This window comes from Heterocephalus glaber, unplaced genomic scaffold, assembly GCF_053883595.1.
Source record: "Heterocephalus glaber isolate CG9 unplaced genomic scaffold, H.glaber_assembly_v1.0 deba00001724, whole genome shotgun sequence".
Taxonomy (NCBI): domain Eukaryota; kingdom Metazoa; phylum Chordata; class Mammalia; order Rodentia; family Bathyergidae; genus Heterocephalus; species Heterocephalus glaber.
Window position 1 is genome coordinate 4,230,789 of NW_028258435.1, and position 26,250 is coordinate 4,257,038.

Here is a 26,250-nt window from a genome sequence, read left to right on the forward strand (position 1 = left end):
CCAGAAAGGAAAGTTTCGGGGGGCAGCGGACAGCGACTCAGGCGCTCAACGTGTCCGGCACGTTTCCGTGCTTTTCAGGTGTGAGTTCCTGTAACCGTTATTCCTGTGAGGTATTATTACCCACACTGAGTCCTGACAGCAGTGAGTGACAGACCCAGGACTCAAACCCGGCCCCAGCTCCCAGCACACACCTGTTAACGTGTGTGCACAGAGGCCCTGATCTACAGGAGGGTGCGGGGTCTGGGCAGGTGAGACGATTTGCTCACGGTAAAAACCTTGAACAAGCCAGGCGGTGGTGCACGCCTGCCATCCCAGCTCTCTGGGAGCCTGAGGCAGGAGGATCTCAAGTTTGAGTCCATCCTAAGCAATTTAGTGCCTTAGCGAGACCCTGTCTCAAAATAAAAATAAACAAAATGAAAGGGCTGAGGATGCAGCTCAGTGAAAAGCCCTGGATTCAATCCCCGTAGTGCAGAAAACCAAACACCCAGACGTGGGGGCCGCTCAGGGAAACTGTGGGACTCAGTGAAGTTGGAAGCCAAGCCCCAGGGCAGCGGGGCCCCGCGTCTCCGTCCGCAGAGTCGGGTGAGCGCAGGGCTGCGCTGAGGACGGCTGAGGCCCAAGCTCAGGCTGACCCCGCCTCTACAGCACACAGCGGCGCCTTGGCTTCTGGGTCCCCAGGTAAAGCCTCAGGGCCCCTCCGCTCAGCTGTGTGGTCGTCCTGGTTCACGTCCTCAACGTCACAGGACCCAGCGGTACTGACAGCGCCTGTTCCTCCCGGGTGTTCTGGGGAATCCCAGTCCCAAGCGCCTGGCTCCCCTGGCCTAGAGGGCCCTCGCACCTGGGCGCTGAGGGCCGCGGAGAAACCCGTCCTGTCGTGCTCTGCAAACCCCCTTGACCCCGGGGCCCTTTGGCCCGAAAGCCACGGTGTTCTAGCAAAGCAGCGCACAGCTGGGGAGACAGCCGAGCTCAGCCCCGCTGGGGAGAGGCAGCGGTCAGCTCGCACGGGGCGGTCAGCTCTCGGCCGTCAGCTTCCTCATCCATCTGTAAAGCCAGGTCTCTCAGCACACAGCTCACAGTAGCTCAATCCTGCAAGCAGCCTGTGTCCATTAGCAGAGGTGGATAAAGGAAGTGCGGTACAGAGGCGGGACACAGCTCAGCGGCTCCACCGCCTGCCTCACAAGGGCAAGGTCCTGAGTTCCATCCCCGGTACCAAAAAAAGGAAATATGGTACACACCGTGGAGCACTATACTGCTATCAAGAAGGATACACTTGAGGCATTGTGGGAAAATGGGTGCACCTTGAGATCATAACGTTGAGTGGAATAAATCAGGCACTCAAGCTTAAATACCACATGATTTTTCTCACATGAGAAACCCAAAGTATAAATAAAGAGCAAAATAAAAGAAAGATGATAGGAAACAGGGAGATGGATTTTTTGCAAAAGGGAAGGGACCAGGAGATGAAGAGAGGGGAGGGAAGGGGAGCAGGGGGAGGGGAGGGAACAGAAAAAGAATTACAGTGTGTTATGTGCATGCACCCGCTCCCCACAATGAACACCATCATTACGCACTGCAGACATGGCCTAATAAAAATAAGAAAAAATCACCAGGTGTGTTGACACACACCTGTAATCCCAGCACTCAGGAGGCTGAAGCAGGAGGATCTCTGTGAGTTTGAGGCCAGCCTGAGCTACATAGTAAGTTCAAAGTCAGCCTGAACTACAAAGTGAGACTCTGCCTTGAAAAACAGAAAGAAAGAAAGAAAGAAAGAAAGAAAGAGAGAAAAGAGAAAAGAAAGAAAAAGGAAGAAAGGAAGAATGGCTGTGAAGTCAGACCAACAGTGGGTTGTCACTCAGCTCTGGCACCTCCTAGACCTTTGACCTGAGAAAGTTACACAGTATCTCTGAGCCTCAGTTTCTTCATTTGCAAAATGAGAACAACAGGGGCCGGGGATTTAGTTCAGTGGTTCTGCTGCCTGCTGCGAAAGTGGAAGGACCAGAGTTTGATCCCCGGTACCAAAAAAAAAAATGAGAATGATAATAGCACCGGGTTCAGAGATTAAAAATGAAACCACTGCGATCATCAGCCTTGTTTCCGTGAACCCTTTCTAGAGCTATCTCTCATTCCCTACCCTCTGATGAGTGACAAATGCACATTCTAGAAATATCCCAACAGACCTCTGCCAGGTCTCATCTTTAAAATTTTCTGAGCTGGGTGCACACCTGTGATCCTAGCACTCAGGAGGCTGAGTCAAGAGGATCCCCGTGAGTTTGAGGCCAGGCTGGGCTACATAGGGAGACTCTGCCTCAAAAAAATAAAATAAAATTTTCTGATGCAACATCATGAGAAAAGTATCACTGCCCCTACAGGATTCACACACAGAAGAGAGAAGCCACGTTCCCTGGGGAGGCCCAGGTGACCCCATCCCGGGACCCCGGCAGGCTGCACCCACACTGGAAGCTGCTGAGCACTTCTAGGACTCAGAGGGAGACCGGTACCTTTTTCCCAGCGTGGTGACCATGGCCTCAAAGGAGCTGTCATATCTGAGCAAGGGAAGGCTGTGTCCAGAGAGGGTGGACTCAGTGAACTCGGCCAGCCCGAAGTACTTCTTATTTTCAGGGTACAGGTCCACACCCTGAAACAGAGAGCCCAGCCGCTGGGTCAGGGCTCCAGGGAAGGACAGGGTGAGGGCCAGCTACTTCCTGTTTTAATTTTTTATTTTGAGACAGTCTCTCTTAAGTCTCCAAGTTGCCCTGGCTGGGCTTGAATCTGCCATACTCCTGCCTCATCTTCCTGCATACCCAGCCCAGCCTGCTGGCTACATGGAGAGTCATTCTGCCCGGAGTCCACATCACCAAAGCCCCAAGGGCTCTACCAGGAGGTCAACACCCGAAATGCTGCTTGAGGCCCTGAACTCCGGCCCCAGAGAGAGCACCCCAGCTGCAGTCCAGAGGGCGACTCCTGAGCTGGGGAAGGCTTTTAAAATCCAACCCTGGATGAGACCAAAGCTCCGAGGAGCTGGAACCCCTCACCCAAGCCCAGGGTCCCCCACTCACGTTGCTGTAGGGCCCCGGCCAGTGGATCTCATTGTAGGGGCTGATGAGGGTGTGCTGGGTCTGCAGCGCGTACGGGAAGGATGTCACGTGCAGCATCACAATGTTGGGGGCCTCCTTCACCTCCCTGCAGTTAAGCAGTCTGTCCACCAGCCCCACGGATGGGTCGCTTTGAGAGTAAAGATTGTGGACGGCACTACTGAGGTGGGAGAGAAGAGAGAATGAATGCAATTACTAATACTGTTTGGGGATTTTTTTTTTTTTGAGACTGGCCTGCCTCTGCCTCCCGAGTGGTAGGGTGACAGGTGTGCACCACCACACTGGGCTTCATTTTGTGATTTTATAAAGGGGAAAGCAGTCAAATGGATTTAGAATGAGCCTCGAGTTTCCCTGTAATTGAAGCTTCTAGCTCTGCCCCTAACTAGGAAAAGAAACGTGCCATTGGACTTCAGGCACTTGGGATTTTCCTGCCTCAGGCTCCCAGAGTGCCAGGGTTACAGCTATGTGGCACCACCACGCCCAGCTCATGTTCATTTTAATTGAGCAAAGTCACCCGTCAGGGAGGGTGGGCCCCAGCGCCAGGTGGTGCTCCAGGGGAGGGGCTGGGTTGAGCCCCTGGTGCGAGGACCCCACCCCAGGCGCGCGGGCAGCGGCTGACCTCACGAGGTCCCAGTGCGCATGGTCGTGGATGAGCAAGAAGAGCGTGTGCGGGTTCTGGAGGGAGCTCTGGAGAAACGCCTGGAACCTGGCATGCGCCTCGGCGTCCAGCTTCAGCACGTGCCGCTCCGCCCTCTGCCTGCTCCCGGGCTCGGGCTCCAGGCCCAGCTCCCGCAGTACCCCTGCCACGGCAACAGAGCCAGGTGTCCGCCCGCCCCGCCCACCCCGCGCCAAGCACGGCCTGGCTGTGTGCACCCACAGACCGAAAAGCAGGTGAGCCGGAGGGGCGCGAGAGGTCCCACCGCCACGCAAAGCCATCTCGGGTCCGAGTCGCAGCACTGAGGAGAGACTATGGGAACTGAACCCAGGGCCTTCCCCTGAGCTACGGCCCCAGCCCTTGGTATTTTTTATTTAGACACAAGGTCTTGCTAAGTCGGCCCAAATTGAGATCCTGCTGCCTCAGCTTCCCAGAGCACTGGGATTCCAAGCATGCACCACCAGCCTGGAGAGAGCAACTCCCTAGTGTTAAGATACCAGCTGCCTGTGTGCTCCACACTTAAATCCAGTCTCCCTGGACAGACATCAGGTAGAAGCCAGGTCACACAGCTGGGTCCCTGGCCTGAGGGACGCAGCAAGGGTTTGTCTCGTTTCCCCCCTCATCAGGTCCTAAACCCCTGGGCAAATCCATATCTGAGACCAGCTTCACGGTCAATAAAATAAGAGCAAAGCCAGGCATGGAGGCGCTCGCCTGTCATCCCAGCACTGCGGAGGCTGAGGCAGGAGCATCGCCAGGAGTTCGAGGCCAGCCTGGACTACATAGCAAGACCCTGTCTCAAAAAAATAATTAATTAATAAAATAGGAGCAATGACCTTGCTCTGTCTACTCCACCTCCAAGGGGGGTGCTCACATCTGGCTGTGGGCTGCGGACATCCGAGGTTCTCGCCAAGCTCCCTGTCTCCTCATGCCCGTACCTGAGTGCCACACACGGCCCACGGTCTGCTGGAAGGCGACCTCAGAGGGTGGGATGCAGATGAGGAAATCCACCTTCTCAAAGGAGCCCAGGTCCAGGTTCTGGGTGCTGGAGTCCGCAATGGAGCACACGTGTGACAGCAGCTTGTGCGCCACAGCCAGCTGGAAGGGCCGCACACCTCGTGGCTCGGGGTGGTCACCTGCAGCCAGGCGCCCAGTCGATGAGCAGGGGACCCACACTGACCCCGCCGGCCGGGGTCACAGGGCCAGTGCTGGGCGACCAGGACACCGCGACCTCACTCAGCAAGGAGGAGTTGCGCGCGCCTGCAGGACAGAGGTGCAGCGCCCGGGAAGGATGACACCGGCCGGGAGGACAGCAGTGGCCACAGGTCCTTGGGGCCTAGAGGAGCAGAAATCCGCCCCCCCACCCACCCAGCGCCCGGGCGCCATCTGGATCAGATCCCGGGGGCCGAGCTGGTGCTGCCCTGGGAGCAGGAGTGGGACACAAGGCATCTGGGCCAGGGAGGCCCGGCTCTCCGGCAGATGGAACAGGTGCTCTAGGTGCAGGCCCGAGCCAGGCACACGGCTGCCCCAGCGAGCCCTGCACACCTGCTCCCTCCCTGACACTCACTTGTGCACACGAGGGTCCCGCCAGCCTCCAGGACCGCTGCTTTAGTGACCGACGTGGAGGTGAGTGAAGAGGAAATATGGCTTTGATTTTCCTGGTGAAATTTGTCCAGCAAAATGTCGATGTCACCCTCTGCCCGGAACAGAGAACAAACGGAAGTGGGTTTGCTGCATCTGGAGTCAGCGGAGTGTCTGCACCAGCGTCTCGTCTACGGCATGGTCCCGTCCCCGGGCAGGGATGAGGAGGTCACAGGCTCAAAGGGGAGGCTCGAGGGGTCCAGGGAGGGCACTGTGGAGGAGCTGGGCTGAGCGGCGGGGTCCCCAGGCGGGACGGTGGCCCCGAGGGCCGGCAGGGTAAGAGGATGGTGCTGAAGACAGGAAGCCCGAGCACCGTGCAGCTCCAGCAGGCCAGCGGGACACGGGGACACGGGGGCCGCCCCAGGGGCGCCTCCTACCTGGACAGAGGCTGCTGAAGAAGGCCCCGAGTGAGTCCACCTTGCCTGTCACCAGCTCGCAGTGCACCTCCCTCTGGTACTCAGCAGGGCTGAGGAGGCTCTCAGACAGGATTCGGGCCTGGTACTTCCCTGGGGACAGCGGCAGCTCTCATCGGCCTGTTTTTTGTTGTTGTTGTTGTTTTTTTTTTTTTTCCAAAGGCAGGGCTTGAACCCAGAGCCTTTTCTCAGAGCTACATCCTCAGACCTTTTTAAATTTTTTATTTTGAGACAGGGTCTCGTTAAATTGCCTAGGATGAGCTCGAACTTTCAACCCTCCTGCCTCAGCCTCCCAGAGTGCTGGGATGTCAGGCACGTGCTCTCTGATCACAGGTCGTGTCTTGATCTCTCTCCCCTCCCCCAGGCCCAGCACCACAGCTAGCAAGAGCCCCTGTTTGTTGAAGGAATCAGCAGTGTATAGTGTCCAGTTCCACTGAACAGTTAGAATAATTTGAAGGGCTAAAAAGGATGAGCTTGCTAGGTGTGGCAGTGCACACCCATCAGCCCAGCACTCTGGAGGCTGGGGCAGGAGGATCCCAAGTTGGAGCCCAACCTGGGCAATTTAGCAACTTAGCTGGAATCTGTCTCAAAATTTAAAAAATTAAAAATAAAAGGACTGCGGATGTAGCTCAGTACAAAGGCCCTCGGTTCAATCCCCAATACTGCAAAAGAGAGAAGGAGGTACCAAAATGTGGGGTTGAAAATACACAAAGTTTGTGAACATTTCTACAGCCCGGAACACACAGTGAGTTTGCTGTCTGACTTCCCAACCAGAGCAGTTGCTCCATGAATGCACCCTGCCCCTGGCCACGAGCTGGGCTGAGCACGGTAGGTTTTAAATAAGCACTTTTTGTTGTGTTGTGTTGGAGACAGAGTCTCACTATGTAGCCCAAGATAGCCTGGAACTCATGGCGATCCTCTTGCCTCAGCCTCCTGAGTGCCTGGTTAACTGAGCACTTTTATACCTCAGTAGCAAGTGGGCTGGTGCATGAGCCCACAACACAGTAAGTTCACTGTTTCTTATCTCCCTTCCACCGGTGAGGAAAATGAGGGACTGAGTCTTGCTGTGAATGATTCTTTTTTTGAGAGAGAGATAATGTCAAATTGCCCAGGCTGGACTTGAACTTGAGATCCTCCTGCCTCAGCCCCCAGAGGCAGGGACAACAGGGGTGTGTTACCACTGTACCCAGCAGGGCTGCCTGCTGAAGACAGCTTGGGTCACAGGCCTTGGGCACCAACCACTCCTGCAAAGCTGGGCCCCCCAGGTAGTGCAAGGGCCAGCTCACCGGTGACAGCGATGCAGGAGTCGATGGCGGCATTTCGGCAGGCGCGGATGATGACCACGTAGTTGGTCTTGGCCAGCTTGCCCTCGACCAGCAGGCGGAACATTTCGGCCAGGCCCTCAGCCAGCGAGTAGGTGCACTCAATGACGTGGACGCTGTCGTTGCAGGAGCTGGCAGCCAGGCCGGCCAGCCAGGGCAGCTGCGCCGAGGTCACAGGTGCCACAGGGCCGGGCATGGGTGGGCAGGACTGCAGGGGCACCGGCGGGCACTGCCGGACCTCAGCCAGGTGCGACTCGCGCCAGGAGCGCAGCAGGATCTGCTCCAGGTCCTCCATCAGCGGCACCTGGTCGGCCGCTGCAAGGCAGGGGATGGGGGTCAGCGCGGGACTCGGGCGCCACAGGTCATTACTTGGTGTTGTGAGATGGGTCTCACTCTGGGCTCCAGGGTGGTTTTAAACTCATGATTTAGCCCAGGCTGCGGAGATCCTCCTGCCTCAGCCCCCTGAGTGCTGGGATGACAGATGTGCACCACCACACCTGGCTGATTTTGTCTATTTCTCAATCTGTTATCTCCACAGGTTTTAAATGCTGAAATTCTTGAAACTGAATTCCTAGAGCCACTATCCCATGAGTTTGCTTTTATCGTTGTTTTATTCTTTCTTTCTTTCTTTCTTCCTTCCTTCTTCCTTCCTTTCTTTTTCTTACAGGGGTTGAACCTGGGACCTCAGCACTGAGTTCATCCCCAGCTCTTCCTTTATTTTTTTGAGACAGGGTCTCACTAAGTCCATTAAGTTGCCCAAGCTAGGCTTGAACCTGTGATCTTCCTGCCTCAGCCTCCAGAATGTTGGAGTCACAGGCATGTGCCACCACACCTGGCTTCCATTTTTAATAGATAAATCCAATTAGAATCCACTCATCCGGTGAGCATCCAGTTAGAGTAGCTGGTGGAAACCTGGTCTTCCAAACCTTCCTACAGCCCTCTCTCCCAGCATCGCTCCTTAGGGAAGCTGCTGTTTGCCCCACACCTGTCTTCTCTCCAGTCCTCCCCTCTTCAGCTTCAGTCCCCACCCCCTTGAGAGTCCCCCATCGAGGTGGCCAGGGTTCCCTACAGCCAAACCCACGGTCACTCAACCCCAGTCTCCACTCCCAGCCACACTGACACCGCCAACCCTCTCCTCTGGCTCTGTTTGGTCCCCTCTCTGCCCCCTCACAGTTCTCCGGGACGTGGGAGACAGGGCCATGGGAAGCATCCCCGAGTGGGCTGGGTGAGAGACAGGGTGAGAACCCATGATGGCCAACCAGATCCATTCGGATCTGCAAAAGCAAGAAAGGAATCCAGCTGGGCGTGGTGGTGCAGGACCATCACACCAGCACTTGGAAGGCTGAGGCAGAAGGATCACTGCGAGTTTGAGGCCAGCGGGACTACATAGTGAGGTCCTATCTCAAAGCGAACAAACACACAAACGAGAAAGACCTGCCTGCTTGAAGACACAAGGTGTCCCAAGGGCCACCCAGGCTGGAGGTCCCGAAGACAGAACCTCCTCAACTTCACCTGAATGAAAAATCCCAGCAATGCCTTTATAGGTGGGAGAGGAACACAGAGAAATGCACAGCCTCAGCAACAGGACAGGGCGTCCACTTCCCGATGAAATGACATCGTCATCCTCAGAGACCAGTGGAAAGTCAGGAGCCAGGGAGACCAAATCTAAGGAGAGGCCCACCCCACTCCCCTCCTCCCCACCCCCGCCTTCGGGACCACAGCAACAGCCCTGCACCCCCCACGCCCCCACAAGAGCAAGGTAGATCTCTGCAGGTCACCACCACACACACAGCCCTGCCTGAGACACTGCAGCAGTGAGCACTGCAGTGACCGTGTTGTCCCCAGGGACTGGGACTGTGCCCTGGTGTTTCAGCCTCCGTTGCCCAAGCTAGTCTTCATGGTGAGGTCTGTGATCAATGCCATGGATGGTAGCCAATGGTGACTCACCAGCTGGACATAGCAGCCAATGGGGACTCACCCAGCGAGACCTGGTGGCCAATGGGGCCTCACCAGCTAGACCTGGCAGCCAATGCAGCCTTACCAGCTGGACCTGGCGGCCAATGGGAACTCACCCAGCTGGACGAGGTAGTAGACTGTGAGAAGGAGCTGCATCTCCTCGGAGATGGGCTGCACGGTGGAGGAGCCGTACTGCTCATAGGCCCTGGAGACGGACTGGGAGTTCTGGTAGCAGGTGTACAGCAGCGGGCTGACCACCACGTCATTCAGGTTCCCACACAGGTAGGGGAAGTTCCCGTGGCCTGTGCAGGAGGAGACAGCACTGCTGGCATGTGGCCTGGCGGTGGCTGGGACCAGCTGCACAGATCCTGGGGCAGGAGGACTCAGGAAGCAGGAGCATCTCCATCTGCCACCAGAATGACGCGCCAACCTCTCCGTGCCCGGCATGCGGGCCGTGCAGGCGCTGCGCCAGCTCTGGGGCAGTCTGGTGCCTGGGACACCAGCCTCAAGCTCGCTCAGACACCCAGGGCTTCTGGGGCAGAGGTGGCCTGGCTCTGCCTGCAAATTCTTTCACATCTCTGCCAAACTCGGAGCTCAGGGATGCTGAGGCAGGGACCACAGCTGGTGGCAACAACCATGAACACAGTGACTTACAAGTGGCAATGTGAAGAGTGACTGTTAAAAAAAGGATGTCAGCCAGGTGCAGTGGCACATGCCTGTAATCCCAGCACTCGGGAGGCTGATGCAGGAGGATCTCCATGAGTTTGACCCCAGCCTGAGCTACCTAGTGAGCTCAAGGCCAACCTGACTACGTAGTGAGATCCTGCCTCAAAAGGACAATTTTCATAAAGGACACTCAGGGCCCTGCGACAGGAGCCACACAAAAGGGAGACAAGGATGGTGCCTTGGAGCAGCTCCGGATGTAGGCAGCAGGGTCAGGGCCACCCTGGTCTCCCAGGGCCTGGCAGCTGCCCTGGCTCTGCTCTCTCAGCCTGTGGGGCAGACAGGTGGTGGCCACCCAGGAAAGATGTAGAGCACAAGGCCGTGTGGGCCCCTCGGGAGCCCTGCCTGGGCCCTGCCACCCCCAAGCCCCACTCCCTCGGGGCCACCTCCATGTGTTCGTCGGTGGCAGTTTTCTGGAGGGAGCAGGGTGTCTGTTTTATTTTTGGTTATTTTGTGGCACTGAGGACTGGCCCCAGAGCCTTCACCCTGAGCTGCATCCCCAGCCCTTTTTATTTTTTATTTTGAGACAGGGTCTCATTAAATCGCTGTGTAACCCAAGCTGCGCTTGAACTTGCAACTTCCTGCCTCAGCCTCCCTGAGTGCTGGAATGACAGGCGTGAGCCGCCACAATGGCTTCTTTGGATTTGCTGCTGTTATTTTCAGGAATAAAAAGAAGTGTGTCCTTTCTTAATGAAGAGCCGGCAGCTGCTCCCCTTTCCCACCAGGCGGCGTCCGCTCTCGCTACGCGCTCAATAATCCCACAGGCACAGGCAAGGACCGGATGTGCGCGCAGGTCTGTACCGCTCGAGTCCCGCCCAGTCCGCTTCTCGGGAAGGGACTTCTGTCGCTGAGCCAAAGATCTCCCTCCCCGGCACCGGTCAGCCGAAGCCCAGGCTGGATCAGGCCGGGTCTGGTTTCAGAAGACGCTTAGGGCTGTGGACAACAGTGACACCCGGTGCACAGCTCCGGGAAGAGCAGCAAGAGGGGGAAGGAGAGGGAAGCCAGGAGAGCGGGAGAGCACGCGAGGGGCCTGCGTGTGCGGGACGAGCTGTGACCTCAGCACCCACAGTCCTGGACTTGCTCAGGACACCTTGGGGTCGGACGGGGACGCGGTCCCAGCGTGGCCTGTGCCTCGCCTGTCCCTCTGCCACAAGGTGGGAGCCCCGCCAAACTTGCCTTTAAATATCACCGGCTTGGCTTTGCAAATTTTCAGCAAATTGTCAGGAACAGACACAGGCTCTCCGGAGGCCACAACAGGAAAAGTGACTGAAGCCGGGCCTACCACTCCCGCCTGGGGCACACAGGCCAGGCCCACGCCTTCTAGGAACACGAGGAGACCGTTAGCAAAATCCACAAGGAATGCCCGGAAGACAGGACGCATGTTGACATGAAATAATTCATCACAGTAAAAGACACACTGCCATGAATCCCCTCAAAATCCTCTCCTCCCTTCAAACACACTCATCCCACCGTCCTCGCCACTTCCTGCAGCAGCTCTGGAGTCCTCTGTCCTGAGGGTCTTTACCAGCTGTGATCACAAACACAGTGACTGCTGCTGCCGAGCGCCATCCAGCAGAAAGGCAGCTCGTAAACACACGACGCTGTGTCCTCATCCACCTTAGTCATTGATCTGGCACCGTGTGACTCCTGGCTCTTCTCCAAAGTCACAATGACCACGACAGGGACACATTTTGGATCCATTCAGGACATCGAGGCAGCCGGGTCGGCACAGCTAAAGATCCTGCCCAATTGCTGCTTCCTGACCTCTCTGGGGCTCAGCAGCATCCGAAGCTCCGTGAAGTGGCTGATGGAGGGCAGGGGCCTCTGTGCCCTGAGCCTGTCAGCTGGGCCTCCCCACACACCCGCAGACCTGCCAGCTCACTCTCACGCCCGCACACCACTAGCACTGATGCTCACGTTCGGAGCCTCACCCGTGGTCACTCACCGTACTTAGCTCTGTTCACACCGCCCTGAGGGTAGCCGGCATCTGCCACCAATGGGGACTCTGGGGACCACCCTTTGTGGCGCTTTTTTGGGGGCCCGGAGTTCGGCAAGATCCCTAGAAACATTGAGACCACAGATTAGACTGCAACTAGGAATGAGCTTCAATACAATTTCCCCTTAATTTGGAAAACACTTACTTGACATTTTTTTAGAGCACAGTTTACAGTGGATTTTTATAGCACACACCCATGTAACTTTTAAATTTTTGAGACAAGGTCTCACTAAGCTGCCCAAGCTGACTGGCCTTGAAATTGGCAACCCTTCCCCCTCAGCCTCTTCAGATGGGAAGCTGCGGCAAGAGGATCACAAGTTAGAGCCCAGCCTGGGCAACTTAGTGTCTTAGTCTCAAAATAAAAAGATAACAAAGAGTTGAGGATGTAACTCAGTGCCAAGGCCGTGGGTTCAATCCCCAGACCAAAATAAAGTAATCAATTAAAAGCTACTCTGAGAGTGGTTCATTCGGGACTAAAGAGGACCAAAGTGAAGCACTTCGTGAAGGACTGGCAGAGGCCGGCACTCATCGGGTGACCAACGCTAACCCCTGCTTCGCCCCACACCTTGCAGAGCTGGCCTGGAAGCTGGGGAGAAGTGGGCTTCCTGCCAGCCTCGCAGCGCTCCATGGGCTCCCTGGGTTCCACCAATGGGGGCGGTGCTGATCCACTTTGTTCCCTCCCTCCCTCCCTGGCCTGGAAAGCTCATTTCTTTTTTTTTGGTACTGGGAATCAAACTCCCGGCCTTTCGCTTTCAAGGCAGGCGGCAGAACCACTGAGCTAAATCCCTGGGCCTAGGAAGCTCATTTAAGATCAAAAGGAGGAAGGAAAGCTGGACCCGATGCTGCCCCCTCCCTCCACACGACAGTGAGCTCCAGACCCAGGCAGCATGCATGAGGGACCCCAGACACCAAGCCCTGGTCCCACAGCTTCTTGACCTCCCCACTGTCCAGAGCCCCGGGCCTCAAGCCTGAGTCACATTAAATTCACCTGCAGGCTTTTACAGCTCTCTGTGTGGACACAACCCCATCCCGGGAGCCCAGCAGCCGGGCACGCAGGCCACCTGGCACCTGATACCTCAGAACTGGGCCCTGGAGCAGGGATTCCTGGAGTCTGACCCCAGAAGGAGCCGCACAGACCCCGCAGGGGCAGGGGCCAGAGACTGCTGTCCCTTCCCGGCCCCCGCTGTGGCACAGAGAATGCCACCTTCAGCCCCAGTACCCGAGGGACAGGGCCGCCTCGGAGTCTCCTGGAGTTCCCCTCAAAGTACCTCCCCCTTCTTTAGACCGACTGAAACAGAACCAAACTGAATGAAAAGCTAAAAACATGCTGGCTGCGGGGATGCACATGGTGATCCCAGCTCCTTCACAGGCTGAGGCAGGAGGATTGCCAAGTTCGAGGCCAGCCCAGCTGGGCAACTTCCTGAGACTAAAAATAGAAAATTTAAAAATCTAAAAATAAAAAATGTAAAAAAGGGGCTGCTGAGGCCCTGGGAACTCTGCCGTGTGGGGTGTGGGCCAGGCACCCCCGGATCCAGCTCAGGGAGAGAACTGTGGACAGGATTCAGTCTCCACCCCACCCCCACCCCCCGGCAGAGGCCCGGTCCGGTCGTTGGCCACAGGGCTGCCCTGAGCTCAGCGCCTGGAGGGGGAAGGGCAGGGATGGGGCGGGGGCTGCCCTATGGGGTGACACAGCCTCCACTGCAGACCTGCTGCGCCCTGGGGGCCTTCAGTGAGAACTCACATTCGCCCCTTGGCCCAGGACGGTGGTCTGGAAAGGAGCGGGGAAGCTGTCCAGGGTGGTGGAGACAGAGGCGGAGCCCCGCCCCGCCCTGCCTGTGGACCCCGGGCCCGCCCACGTCGAAGGCCTCTGCCCGGGGCGGGGCGTGTCTGGGGTCCTCACCGCAGCCTGGCTGTGTGCGGAGGGGACAGGGAGACCTCTGGGGTGCATGGCCGAGGCAGAGCGCTGGACTTGGGGGCCGAGGGGCCCTCAGGTGTCTTCCTCCAGCGTCTCAGCGAACCCAGGGCCTTCCTACTGAGCTCCATCCCCAGTCCTTGTGATATTTTTCACTTTGAGACAGGGTCTTGCTAAGTTGCCCAGGCTGGGCTCAAACTTGGGATCCTCCTGCCTCAGCCTCCCATGGTGCTGGGATTTTAGGTGTGTGCAGCACACCTGGTTCTGCTCTTCCCTCTCCCCTCTGCCTCCTCAGCACTTCCCTGGACTGGAAGCTGCAGCCCTCTGACGATCAACACGCTACTGCCCCCCCACCCTCTTCCTCGGTTCCCCCAAGCCCCACAGCCCTGCTGACGCTGGGAGATGCCTCACTGGCTCCCACTGCTCCTCACCCTGGTGACGGCTCCCACGCGGGCATCAGGCAGCCCCGGCGCCCCGGCCCCCGAGACCCCAGGCTGCGCCTTACCTAAGGCCGAGGGCCGGGCCAAAGGACCAGACGCGCTGCCCCGCACCAGCTGCTGGCGCCTGGGCGAGTCTCTGCCATTGAAGACGGCCGGGCCAGGCCCGGGGGCTGCTGCGGACGGAGGCTGATCCGAGGCCGGGGCAGGTCCTGAAGGCGGAAAGGAGGCCGGAGGGCTGGGCGGACGGCAGGGGAGGGCTCCCGGGGCTGCACCGCACAGCTTCCTCCTTTCCCGGGGAGCTAGAGCTCGGAAGCGGACGGGACCCAGGCGCACGCACACACACACACACACATACACACACGTGTGTGGACACAACTGTGCACGCGCGCACACCTCCTGCTCATACCTGCAGACACACGCACACACACAAGCACACATATACACACTCCTGCATGCACAGGACACACACGTGCACAGTTTCGCTCACATGTGCGTGCATACACACGCTCCTGCACACATGAACACACGTGCACACTCCTGTGTGTGCAGTGTGCATTAACACGGGCGACACTGCTTCGTACACACTCCTGCACGTGTGAACACGGGGCACACACGCCCGCTCGTACGTACACACTTCTGCCCGCACGTGTGTGCACGCTCCTCGCACACACTCCTACTTGTGCAGCACATACATGAACGTGCACCCACACACTGATGCACGCATACATGTCTCTGCTCACACACAGGCGGGCGGGTACACACCGCGGCAAGCACAGTCCTGCTCCTGCACACACTCCTCCCCGTGGTCACACAGGAGCACTTGCACGCGCAAGAGCTCACGCCCCAGCGAGCACACCCTGGGTGAGGAGAGGACGAGGGGACCACGTGTGGGGGGCTCCCCGCCCCAGGGCCGCGCCCTGTCCCCCTCTGCAGCTGAGCCTCAGCTCCCGGCCGAGGCCTCTGGGGAGGAAACCTCTGCCGCCGGCCTGGCCTTTCCTGGGGGGGCGGCGGCCCGGAGAGGGGCAGGTACACCGCAGTCCGCCACGAGTTGGGGCGGGGCCTCACTGCCCTCCCCACTCGGGGTGGCGGCAGCTCGAAGCCGGGCTGGGCGGCTCCGTGTGCACCTGCGCTGCTGCCTTCTCCCAGCACCCGTGGGAGAGCGCGCACCAGGCACAGCGCTTGTCCCAGACGCCATGGGCGGGAAGCGGGGGTCGGGGCCTAGGTGACTCCCCGCAAGTCACACACCAGGGGCGGCGACCCTGGGGTTTACTGCAGGTCTCAGACAGCAGTGGCAGCGCCCACCCAGTCAGGGTGGCAGAGACGCCAGGCGCTGGTCCCAGGCCCACCTGAAGGAGGACACTGCGAGTTAGAGGGCAGCCTGGACTGCAAAGCAAGGCCCGCCCTTTGCTTTTTTTTTTTTTTCCTTTTGAGACAGGATTTCACTGTGTAGCCCAGGCTGACCTGGAACTCACAGCAATCCTCCTGCCTCAGCCTCCTGAATGCTGGGATTACAAGTGTGCACCACCACGCCTCATAGTGAGCCAGGCCTGCTGCAGCCACCCCTCAGCCCTCACTGCTTCTCCACCGCCTCACCTGCCTGCTGGGCGCCCGTTGGGTTGCCGGGGTTCAGCCCAGGAGCACCGGGCTCCCCGGAAAAGGCAGCCAGAGGCCCCGAGCCCTCCAGTGGCAGGAAGACAGGACCGGAGCTCACATTGGCAGAGGCCTGGCGGCTTCTGAACTCTGCAGGAGGAAGAGGTGAGTGTGAGCACCGATGTGCTCCGCTCCATCAGCTACCAAAGGGTTTCCCAATCTGGGATTTCTCTCGCAGGTGAGCGGGCTCCCTAGAAATAAGATTCCAACCAGGCATGGGGGTGCATACTCAAATTCCCAGCACTCAGGGAGGCTGAGGCGGGAGGATCTCAAGTTCAAACCCAGCCTGGGCGATTTAGCAACTTAGGGAGGCCCTGTCTGAAAATAAAAATTAAAAGGGCTGGGAGTGGAGCTCAGTGTGAAAGCCCCCCAGCACTGCAAAGAAGAAAACAAGGAGAAAATCAGACCCACAAGGGAGGAGCCACGCCACCCACAAGGCCTGGGCACAGATGGGGACGGGAGGTCAAGGAAGGGGGCAGAGGGAGGACGCAGACCCTCCCACCCCATGCCTCCTCCCCTGCCCGAAGAGCCCACCCAGCAGAGTCCAGATGACCGGTGTCACCCTGGATTTGGAGGGACAGCGGACCTTGCTCCAGGCCACGCCACGGTGGCTCCTCTCGGGACACAGCCTGTAGGATGGGGTTGGTCCCTGAGGGCTCAGTTATCGGGGTTCAAGGTCACAGGGTCATGGTGCATTGTTGAAGCCAAGATGTCTCAAAGTTAGGGTTTCTCCGTGTTGCAAAGTTAGGGTTTCTCCATGTGACATTTTTGGGGGATTTTTTGTTTTGTTTTGTTTTTTTGGTACTGGGGATCGAACTCATGACCTTGAGCTTTCCATAGGCGCTGGAACCACTGAGCTAAATCCCTGGCCCCTTTTGCGGGGTTTTGTGTGTGTGTGTTTGTCTTGGGGTTTTTTGTTTGTTTGTTTTGTTGTTGTTTTGGTTTGGTTTGGTTCATTTTTCAGACAGGATCTTCAGGGCTGCCCTTGAACTTGTGGCGATCCTCCTGCCTCAGCTTCCCTCGAGCTGGGATGACAGCCGTGTACTCCCCAAGCCCCGTTAAACACTGTGACGTTTGGGACCACATCACGCTGGGTCCTGCGGTTGTTTAACTACATCCCTGGCCCCTGCCCCTGGAGGCCAGTAGCACCCTCAGCCACGACCATCGACACTGTCCCCACTGCTCCAGACAGTCGCGGAGGAGAGGCAGCACAGTTCGCTGGTGGTCAGCGCTTAACCTCCATCCCCTCCCAGTGAGCGCCTGCGCCCAGAAGGACGATCTCCTCTCTGCGTCACCAGACAGCAGCTCTCCCGGCTTCACCCCACAGGCACTGCACATGCAGGGGCGCCTCCCACACCCCTCCCTCGGGCCGCCCCTCACCGGAGCCTTTCCAGCAGATCAGGGGCCCCTTGGTGAGGGTGCCGTGGGCATCTCGGACCAGGTAATACTTCAGCAGCTTCTGCTTCTTGGGCTGCGTGCTGAGCTTCAGGTTGATGTGGTTGGAGAACTCGGTGAAGTAACAGAAGCCTTTCCTGCCACAGCCGACGCAGTTCCCGGAGAAACCTAGGGAGAAGCAGAGCATGGGTCTCCCGCAGTGCCCAGACCCTTCGGACTCCGACTGGACCCCGCGTGCCTGTCCCCAGTAGCACCAGACAAGGCCACCCAGCAAAGCGCCCGTCCTCTCAGACGGCCTTGATTCGGGAGCACCAGGGAGATTCACCCCTGGAAATGGGGCCAGGCAGGGTTGGCAGATTTCACTTGCTTAGGGGCATTCTTTAAAACGCACATCCTGGCCCACGCTGGGAGGCTGAGACGGGGATTGCAAGTTTGAGCTCAGCGTGGGCAAATTAGCAACTTAGTGAGCTCCTATCTCAAAATAAAAAAATAAAAAAGGGCGGGGGATGCAACTCAGTGCAAAGGCCCTAAGTTCAACCCCAGTACTGCAAAAACAAACAAACAAACAAAAACAATTATGTGTACAATAACTGAGAGCTTTCTAAAACACAAAACATGGTACTTTACTTTAACACCTTCAGTGTTTCTTAAAAATATAAATTAAATAAGGAAAAATAAGGAAAAGGGACCTTTATTTAAAAAAACAACTTAAGATGAAGCAACCAATTGGTTTAAGAAAAACTTATCCAGGCCTTGATTTTTTTTTTTTCTGGTACCAGGGATCGAACTCAGGACCTTGCGCTTGCAAGGCAGGAGCAGCATCACTGAGCTAAATCCCCGGTCCTTAGGTCCTGAGTTTTTAAAAAACCAACTGTCACCCGGGGATTTAGCTCAGTAGTTTAGGAGCCTGCTTTGCAGGTGCAAGGTCCCAAGTTCGATCTCCAGTACCAAAAAAAAACCCCAGCTGTTATAAAAAGAAAGAAAGGTAAGATAAAATTTGAACATGTTGGATCTTTGGGCACATTGAAGAACGCCATCGAAGTTTTGAGCCAGGACAGTAGCGCTTTGTCCTTTACAGCCAGGCAAAAAGCCCCTGTCCTTTAGAGACAGACACACCTGGAATATTTACACACAAGATGACACAAGGTCTGGAATTTGCTTTTGGAAAACCCTCTCGGGGAGAAGAGGACAACACAAATCAAGACAGGCCGGCCGGGGCCACTCCGTCCTCCCCAGGGCCCTCTCACAGCCCCAGTTTTGGCTCGTCCTGCCCCCACCTCAAAACTCCCACCACGGGCAGCCCAACCTCTGTGCAGCACCTTTGTCCCGGGCCTCTGCCCAAGGTGCCCTGCCTCCCGAGGTGTGGCCGCCAGCCCTGCACCACCAGGTTCAAGTTCAGTCTGGCAGCCGCCTCCTGAGTGACCCCAGTGAGTCTGTGAACCTTTCTGTGTCTTCACTGCTGCCTAGATAATTCCCAGATTGCAGTGTATGCACCTCGCTGGTTATTTTAACTTAGAACAATCTCTGGCACATGATAAATGCTCAATAAACACCAGCCTTGACTACTGTTTAGCTGCCTCTGATGATATTCGCCCGCTGGCAAAATCTCACCCATTTTTCAGCTCAAATCCTGCCTGCTCCAGTGGCCTCCCACACCTGGAGTCTTCTGTGAGAGAGGGTGCCTCCAAGGAATTACTTGAACAATTTTTTTTTTTTTGTACTGGGGATCAAACTCGGGACCTTGCACTTCCAAGGCAGGCGCCGGAACCACTGAGCTAAATCCCTGGCTACTTGAACAATTTTTAAATTTATTTTGCACCTCAACCCTAGGGAGCTCCACCAGCCACCTTTTAAAATTTCTTCTTATTTTGGGGCAAGGTCTCCCTAAGTTACCTAGGCGGGACTCATACTTGTGAGTCTCCTGCCTCAGCCTTTCTAAATACTGGGGTTTCAGGTAAGCGCTACTGTAACAGGCCTGGGTTGGAAGATTTATGGACAGGGAAATTACTGATTGTATTTGCCTGTATCTCCTGGTCCCAGGGTTCAGGGCAGAGCAGGGGTACAGCTGAATGTCCAGCCTCTGAGGTCCCATGGTCCCTAAACGCTGCCTTAACTGTTCGCTTGCTAAGTGAACAAAGGACTCGATCACTCCTAAGAAATGAACATTCCCAGGCTGGGGATTTAGCTCAGTGGTTTCACCACCTGCTGCGCAAGCGCAAGGACCCGAGTTTGATCCCCAGTACCAAAAAAAAAAAGAAAAGAAATGAACATTCCGGCAAGATAGGAGATGTGACCCAAAAGTACAACAAATGTCTATATTTTTTAAATTTTATGACAGTAAAAGCCACATCGCCATGAATTGCTCCCAAAATCCTCCCCCTCGCTCCCAACGCACTCATCCCGTCGTCCTTGGCAACGTGTCTCAGTGGAATCAGTTTTTCTTAATTAACCATTCAAGGCATCTTTCAGCCGCCCCTGTGTTTCCGTCTCTGACATCCAAGCCAGTTTGGGGGATTTCCTTGCGAAACCGTGATGCACATCTAGGCTATGTCTTCCCGGCTTCCCGGAACAGAGTGGATTCTGTCACTGAAACAGGACACTGCACCGCCCGCTTTATAGGTCACTAAAGCCCCTCCGGGCTCCGACCACCTGGTCCCAAAGCCTGCGGGTTTAACTACAGGAAACCTAAATACGGCCAGGCGCACAAGCCGGGCGTGGAAACTGCTTTCAAAGAAGAAGGCGGTCATCACCCCCCGCCGAGGAGGGCTCTTGGCGAGCAGTTAACAAAGCCCCGCTTCCTGCTGCTGGCCCAGCGCCCACCCAGGGGCCGCCGGGGAAGGGGTCGGACGCGGCCGCCATCCAGAGCCAGGACCGCCCTGATTTACTCGTTTATGGCCCCGGAGCTCCCGCTCCTCCCAGAGTGCAGGATCCGGTCAGACCCCAACACACCATGGGCGCCAGGCACCTGCCGAGGGCACCGCCCACGTCTCCCTCCTGCCTCCCTGCCCTCCTGCACACCAGCGACATCAAAGGCGCCTGATAAACAAACGCCACCGGGTAGAGTGCCGCCCGGCTGGGGGCCAGTGCAGCACCAAACTGGAGTCTCAAAGCACTGGTGCAAGTGGGAAAGACACAAGAGGCCGCGAGGGTTTGAACCCAGATTCATCCCCAGCGTCCCTCAGTCGGACTTGGGCGGTTCCAGGGATGGTGGGTCGTTTTCCACCCTCCCCAGCCAGGATGAGGGGACGGACCCAGAGCCACCAGGCTGGGTGCACACATGCAGTCAGCTTCCGCTTCCAGATGGCAGCCCACGGCCCACGGGCCACCCGGAGACCCGGGGTCAGGCGCAGCAGCAGAACCCAGAGCTCTGGGCGTTCAGTCCAAGCTCAGGATGACCCCAATATTGGGGCAGCACACCCAACATGTGATTGTTCACAAATCAAAAGCTAGGGGTGTCAACAGCCAGAGGGAAATCCACAGCTCCTGACCTTGACCACGACACAGGCCCTTGTAGTACAGCGATTGAGGGCAGAAATAGCTAGGCCTGGTGGTGCATGTCTGTCATCCCAGCATTCTGGGAGGCTGAGGCAGGAGGATCGCAACTTCAAGCACATCCTGGCCAACTTAGTGACTTAGCGAGACCCTGTCTCAAAAGTAAAGAATTAAAAAAACAGCCAGGTACAGTGGCACACTCCTGTAATCCCAGCACTCGGGAGGCTGAGGCAGGAGGATCACCTCGAGTTCAAAGCCAGACAGGTGACCCATTCGTCACATAGGGGGCCACTTGGGAAGGAAGGTATGTGACACACACATGAAAACCTGGATGCTGGAATGGTGGCTGTTACAGGAAGGCGGTCAGGTTTTAACTCCCACTTCCAAGCAACAAAAGAATTAAATCCCCCAATCCTGGCCCTGCACACTCGAGAAATCCTACCCAAGTGCTGCCTGAACAGCAGGAGATAAAGATGAGTGTTTCTCTCCATGAGAAGGGGCCTTCTGTGAGGCCAGGGCAAACGACCTTGTGAATTCAGAACACTGACGTATGAATCTAGACACAGTGCAGATGTTCCTGGAAGATTAACGAGGAACAGGGTGCCCCAGAAAGCACATTTCCGAGATATCTATATTTACTGACCCAGCCCACGTCTCATTATGCAGCCCAGGCTGGTCTCAAACTCTTGGCGATCCTCCTGCCTCAGCCTCCCAAGTGCTGGGATTATAGGCATGCACCACCATGCTGGGCTTTCAATACCTTAATAAACTCCAACCTCTCACCCTGGCCGCAAGACTCCTGTCTTGGGCATCACCCACTCCCCACCTTGGCAGTGTACTCCGATCTAAGCCAACTCTTCCCTCTTCTTGTTCAGGCCTTGATAAGTCTTTGTGGCACCCGAGCACCTCGCCGCTGCCCTGGTCCCTGAAAGGGGGCACTCACCGAGCAGGGCGTTGTGGCCACTGTCATCCGGCAGGAAGCGCTGGTCCACAGCACACACAAGCAGGTGGCCAGGCAGGCCAGGGGACTTGGCGCCCACCAGCAAGAAGCCCGCAGGGACCTCCAAGGGCTCACTGCAGATGGACACGAGGCGCAGGTCCTTCCCGGCCTGGCAGAACCCTGGTAGGGACAGCAAGGTCACACGCTGCCTGGGATGCCTAGGAATCAGGGTTCCCACGGCAAACACAGGAGTAGCCCTTACTCTGGGTTAGGGTACAAAATTAATTAATTCTGAGAGATAAAGTCACAGCTGTGTGGAGCACTACTCTGCCCTGAAGAAGGATAAGCTTAAGTTGTTGGTAGGAAAATGGATACACCTTGAGACTACAGTGTTAAGTGAAGTAAATCAGACACACACGTTTAAATATCACATGGTTTCTCTTATATGAGAGACCCGAGTCTAAATAATTTAAAGAGCAAAATAAAAGAGAGATCATAGGAAACGGGGAGATAGACCTTTCGAAAATGGGAAGAGGACCAAGTGACGGGGCAGGGGGAGGGGAAGGAGGGAGTAAGAAGAGTTCAGATGCGTTACATGCATGCACCAAGGCCCAGGAGGAGTGTGAACATGGACAGATAGAAATACTAAGAAATCCTAACTAGTTATGACACCAATCACGGAAATTACCTATCGGTACTGCTGCTTAATACACATTAACGTGCAACTGAAGCTTAACAGGAAAGACATATACACAAATGATGACAAATTAAAATGTAGACCAGAGCCGGGTGTGGTGGTGCATGCCTGTAATTCAGCCCTCGGGAAGCTAAGGCAGGAGGATCACCCCGAGTTCCGGGCCAGCCTGAACTACAAACTAAGATCCTGCCTCAAAAAAAACAAAAAAACAAAAAAAATGTAGACCAGCCAGGTGTGGTGGTGTACCCCAGTAAACCTAGCACTAGGGAGGCTTGAGGCAGGAGGATCACTGTGAGTTCAAGGCAGGCCCAGGCTATAGAGACTCTGCCAAAAAACAAAAACAGAAAGGTTTTTTTTTTCAAATGTAGATGAGATAAACCCATAAGAAACTGGGAGTGGGGCCTGGGGATTTAGCTCAGTGGTTCTGCCACCTGCCTCACAAGCGTGAGGTCCTGAGTTCAATCCCTGGTACCAAAACAAAAAAAAAAGAAAAGAAAGAAATTGGGAGTGATTTCACATTTTTTTATGTTGCATTTCACATACACAGAAAAGGCGTGCGCATAGAGGGCTTGTCCTCTCTCCCCCTTGTTGTTGTTTTGTTTCATACTGGGAACTGAACTCAGGACCTCTCACTGAGCTCCATCCCTGGCTCTTTTTTATTTATTTTATTTTAAGACAAGGTCTAGTTAAGTCACTAAGTTACCCAGACTGGGCTGAAACGTACGATCCTCCTGCCTCAGCCTCCCAGAGCATAATAATTATAGGCATGCACTACCATTCCCGGCCCTCTATACCTTCAGAACCTTTTAAATATATTTTGGGTTCAAAATATTTGGGTTTCCACAAGGTAGGAGAGGGAAAGGGCCCAGCTCTACCTGCCCCTGCCCTCCGGGATCTGGCCGGATGAGGATGCAGGACCAACAGCAGGCGCTGTCTACCCAGCCCCCCAGGGCAAGGACACAGCCTCCCTGGGGACCCCAAGCAGCTCACAGCCTCTCCTCCCTCGGGCACCTGCTTGCTTTGTCTCCTCCAGGACCACCTTGTCCCCCAACAGCAGCCCGAGGCCAAGCACCAGGCTCAGGGACAAGTCCAGGCCTCCAGCAGGCCACATGGCTCCGGCACAGTCTGATCGCTCCGCTACACTTCGGGCCACCACCTAATCAATAACATTCCCCTGATGGGCAACATCACACCTTCTATATGTCCCATGTTCTGGTTCTTCCATTGAAGTTTCCTGGCAAACTCCTACAAATTCTGCAAAACTCCAATGGAGGAAGCCTCCTGGAAACTCTCAACCTGTGTCTGGAAACTTTCGTCCGCTCTGAGCATGCTGGCTTGTCCTAAGCCCAGCACCCCCCTCTGAGGGTGCAAAGCATGTGGCTCTGGAACAGCAGGGGGCTCTTGTATCATTTCTTTCCACATCTGCAGAGCAAGAGCTAAATAATATGAGGTGTGATCGAAATAGTCAGTGCCTACATTTTTACAAATGTGTTACAGTAAAGGACACATTGCCAGGAATCCCTCAGAATCCTCCCCTCACTCTGAGCACACTCATCCCATCACCCTCGCCACTTCCTGCAGCAGCTCTGGAGTCCTCTGTCCTGAGGGTCTTTAGCTACGCTGTCCTGACTGCCTCCGTGTCCTGATGGATTCAAAACGTCTCCCTTTCCTCGTCATTGTGACTCTGGGGAAGAGCTGGAAGTCACACAGTGCCAGATCCGGTGACTAAGGTGGATGAAAACAAAGCATCATGGGTGTTTTTTTGTTCTGTTTTGGTTTTTTGGTACCGGGGATCGAACTCAGGTCCGTGAGCTAGTGAGGCAGGCGGTGGAACCACTGAGCCAAATCCCCAGCCCAGCATCGTGTTTTATGGGCTGCCTTTCCGTGGGACAGCACTTGGCAGAAGTCGCTGTATTTTGATCACACCTCATAAAGACATTGTAATAATGGTTTTTTCCTACTTATTAGTTTTTTAAAGCTTTAGGTATATAGTAAGTAATTGTAATAATGTTTTAAAATTCATTTAATTTTATTTTAAACATTCACCATATCTTTAATCCCACCACGTGTTCTGTTCATTCCACAGTGAAGTACTGAGAGATGTGAAATTCTGTCCCTTGTACCAATTCTGATTAAGTGTGCTGTGGAAGCAGATCTGGAGAGAGGGGAGCATATTCTAGATTTCAAACCACTGACACTCAGAAGCGGATTTTTGGGTCTCAAATCACCTGTGAAGCCGAGGCTGCCGAAGAGCGGTGGAGGAGCCAGGACCAGGCCAGGTGTCCACCGCTAGACGGCGCCCCCTGAGGGAGCCCGGAACACAAGACGGGCGTGGAGGGTGCCTGAGGCACCCAGTGCAGGTCCAGCCATGGCCCAGAGGGAGATTCCGCTGTGGGCACTGGGCTGGGCTGCCAGATGCTGGGCATGGTACACACGCCCATTAATACCAGCACTTGGGAGGCTGAGGCAGGCTGATTGCCACAAGTTCAAAGTCTCAAAATATTAAAAATTAAAATTGCAGAAGGGGATCGGGTAGAGACTTACCGTCTGTGGTACAGCACCCTTCAGGAGGAGGAGCCAGCTGATAGGGGTTTCCGGGTCCATTGGTTTCCAGCCCTCCTTCTCCCTCCTCTTCTTCTTCCTCATTGTCTGCTCGGGTGCCCCCTGGGCACAGGGAAGAAGAGCAATGATTCACAAGACAGCTGCCACCAGGGCCTGAGTCTTGTCCTCTCCCCAGAAACTCTGACAATCCTGGGGCCCAGGACCCCAGGGACTAGACCCCAGGAGCACCCTGCCATCTAGCAGGCCTCAGGAGGAAGGCAGGTTCAAGGTTCCTGGGCAACTTAGTGAAGTAGCTATCCTTTGTCTCAAAATTTTAAAATGTGTAAAGGGCTGGAGATGTAGCTCAGTGGGAAGCCCTGGATGCAGCTTTTAATATCTAAAAATAAAAGTGTGCGTGAGGTACGATGGTGTCTGTAGACATTTCACAGACTCTGCGGGTCAGAGAGGCCCAGAGAGTGACCCACAGCAGTTTAAGAGCTAAGCATCAGAGCCTGATGTCCCCAGCCGTGCCTGACACCCATGCTGGAATTCTCCCCACTGAACTACGTATGCTACTTTGTTCAGAACACAAAATATCAGTAGCATGAACTGCCTTAATGGGGCACAAGGCATCTGTTAAACTCTACATTGCTATTTATCTTCAAGGGAAAGCTGCATCTAAACATTGCTCTAAATAATCACCACTCCTAAGTATCTCACACATATGTACACAAAAAATAGCCATTCCAGAACACTCCAGAGGACTCCAGAAGGTTCCAGAACATTCTAGAACAGGGCCTATTGCTCTGTGGCTTTCAGAAACTATTTAAGGGGAGCAGTGTGTTGGGAAGAATGGGAAAGGTAGACAGGGCCAGAAGAGCCTGGAATTGGCCACGGAAATCCCACTACTGCCTGGCCTCTGCTCCACCCCTGCTGTGACCTGGGCCCCCTGGGGCATCCCCATGTGCCTGGAGGATACAGGTCTCCCCCCACCCCCGGTCCCTATACCCAGGCACCCAGCAAACGCCCCATGCAGACACAGAGCTCAGGAAATGAAGTGGGCCCAGCTGGGCCTGGAGGCCACCTAGAGTTCTGACAGGGCCTGACAGAAAAGGGCCTCAGAGCTGGTGCAGAATTTCCAGAGGTGATTTAAGCACAGGCCCCAGGCATATAACCTGCACGTCCCCACCAGGTTAAAGGTGCCCTTGGGGCTGAGCACAGTGGAGCACACCTGTAATCCCAGAGCTCAGGAGGCTGAGGCAGGAGGATTGCTGTGAGTTCGAGGCCAGCCTGGGCTACACAGTGAGACCCTGTCTCAACAATAATAATAATACTCTGTCTCCAAAGCTGCCATGTGTCTCTGAGCCAATCCTCCAGCACCTCCAGGG

At 55.8% G+C, this 26,250-nt stretch overlaps 1 protein-coding gene across 5 annotated transcripts in view; it reads right to left on the reverse strand.

Moving 5' to 3' along the window:
- The window catches only part of Greb1 (growth regulating estrogen receptor binding 1), a 76,203-nt gene that overhangs the window by 20,171 nt on the left and 29,782 nt on the right, over window positions 1-26,250 (reverse strand). For 3 of the 5 annotated variants that reach the window (XM_087199695.1, XM_087199696.1, XM_087199697.1), the window contains exons 3-17: window positions 24,866-24,985; window positions 21,628-21,804; window positions 17,178-17,360; window positions 15,741-15,887; window positions 14,213-14,356; window positions 11,745-11,858; window positions 10,976-11,119; window positions 9,193-9,378; window positions 7,085-7,435; window positions 5,763-5,891; window positions 5,312-5,440; window positions 4,683-4,880; window positions 3,712-3,892; window positions 3,057-3,252; window positions 2,499-2,635 (exon numbers count right to left, since the gene is read on the reverse strand). In XM_087199695.1, coding sequence (XP_087055821.1) covers window positions 2,499-2,635; window positions 3,057-3,252; window positions 3,712-3,892; window positions 4,683-4,880; window positions 5,312-5,440; window positions 5,763-5,891; window positions 7,085-7,435; window positions 9,193-9,378; window positions 10,976-11,119; window positions 11,745-11,858; window positions 14,213-14,356; window positions 15,741-15,887; window positions 17,178-17,360; window positions 21,628-21,804; window positions 24,866-24,985 — 2,536 coding nt within the window. The remainder of the gene's footprint in view (window positions 1-2,498; window positions 2,636-3,056; window positions 3,253-3,711; window positions 3,893-4,682; window positions 4,881-5,311; window positions 5,441-5,762; window positions 5,892-7,084; window positions 7,436-9,192; window positions 9,379-10,975; window positions 11,120-11,744; window positions 11,859-14,212; window positions 14,357-15,740; window positions 15,888-17,177; window positions 17,361-21,627; window positions 21,805-24,865; window positions 24,986-26,250) is intronic. The other 2 variants (XM_087199699.1, XM_087199698.1) reach the window with 2 other exon arrangements.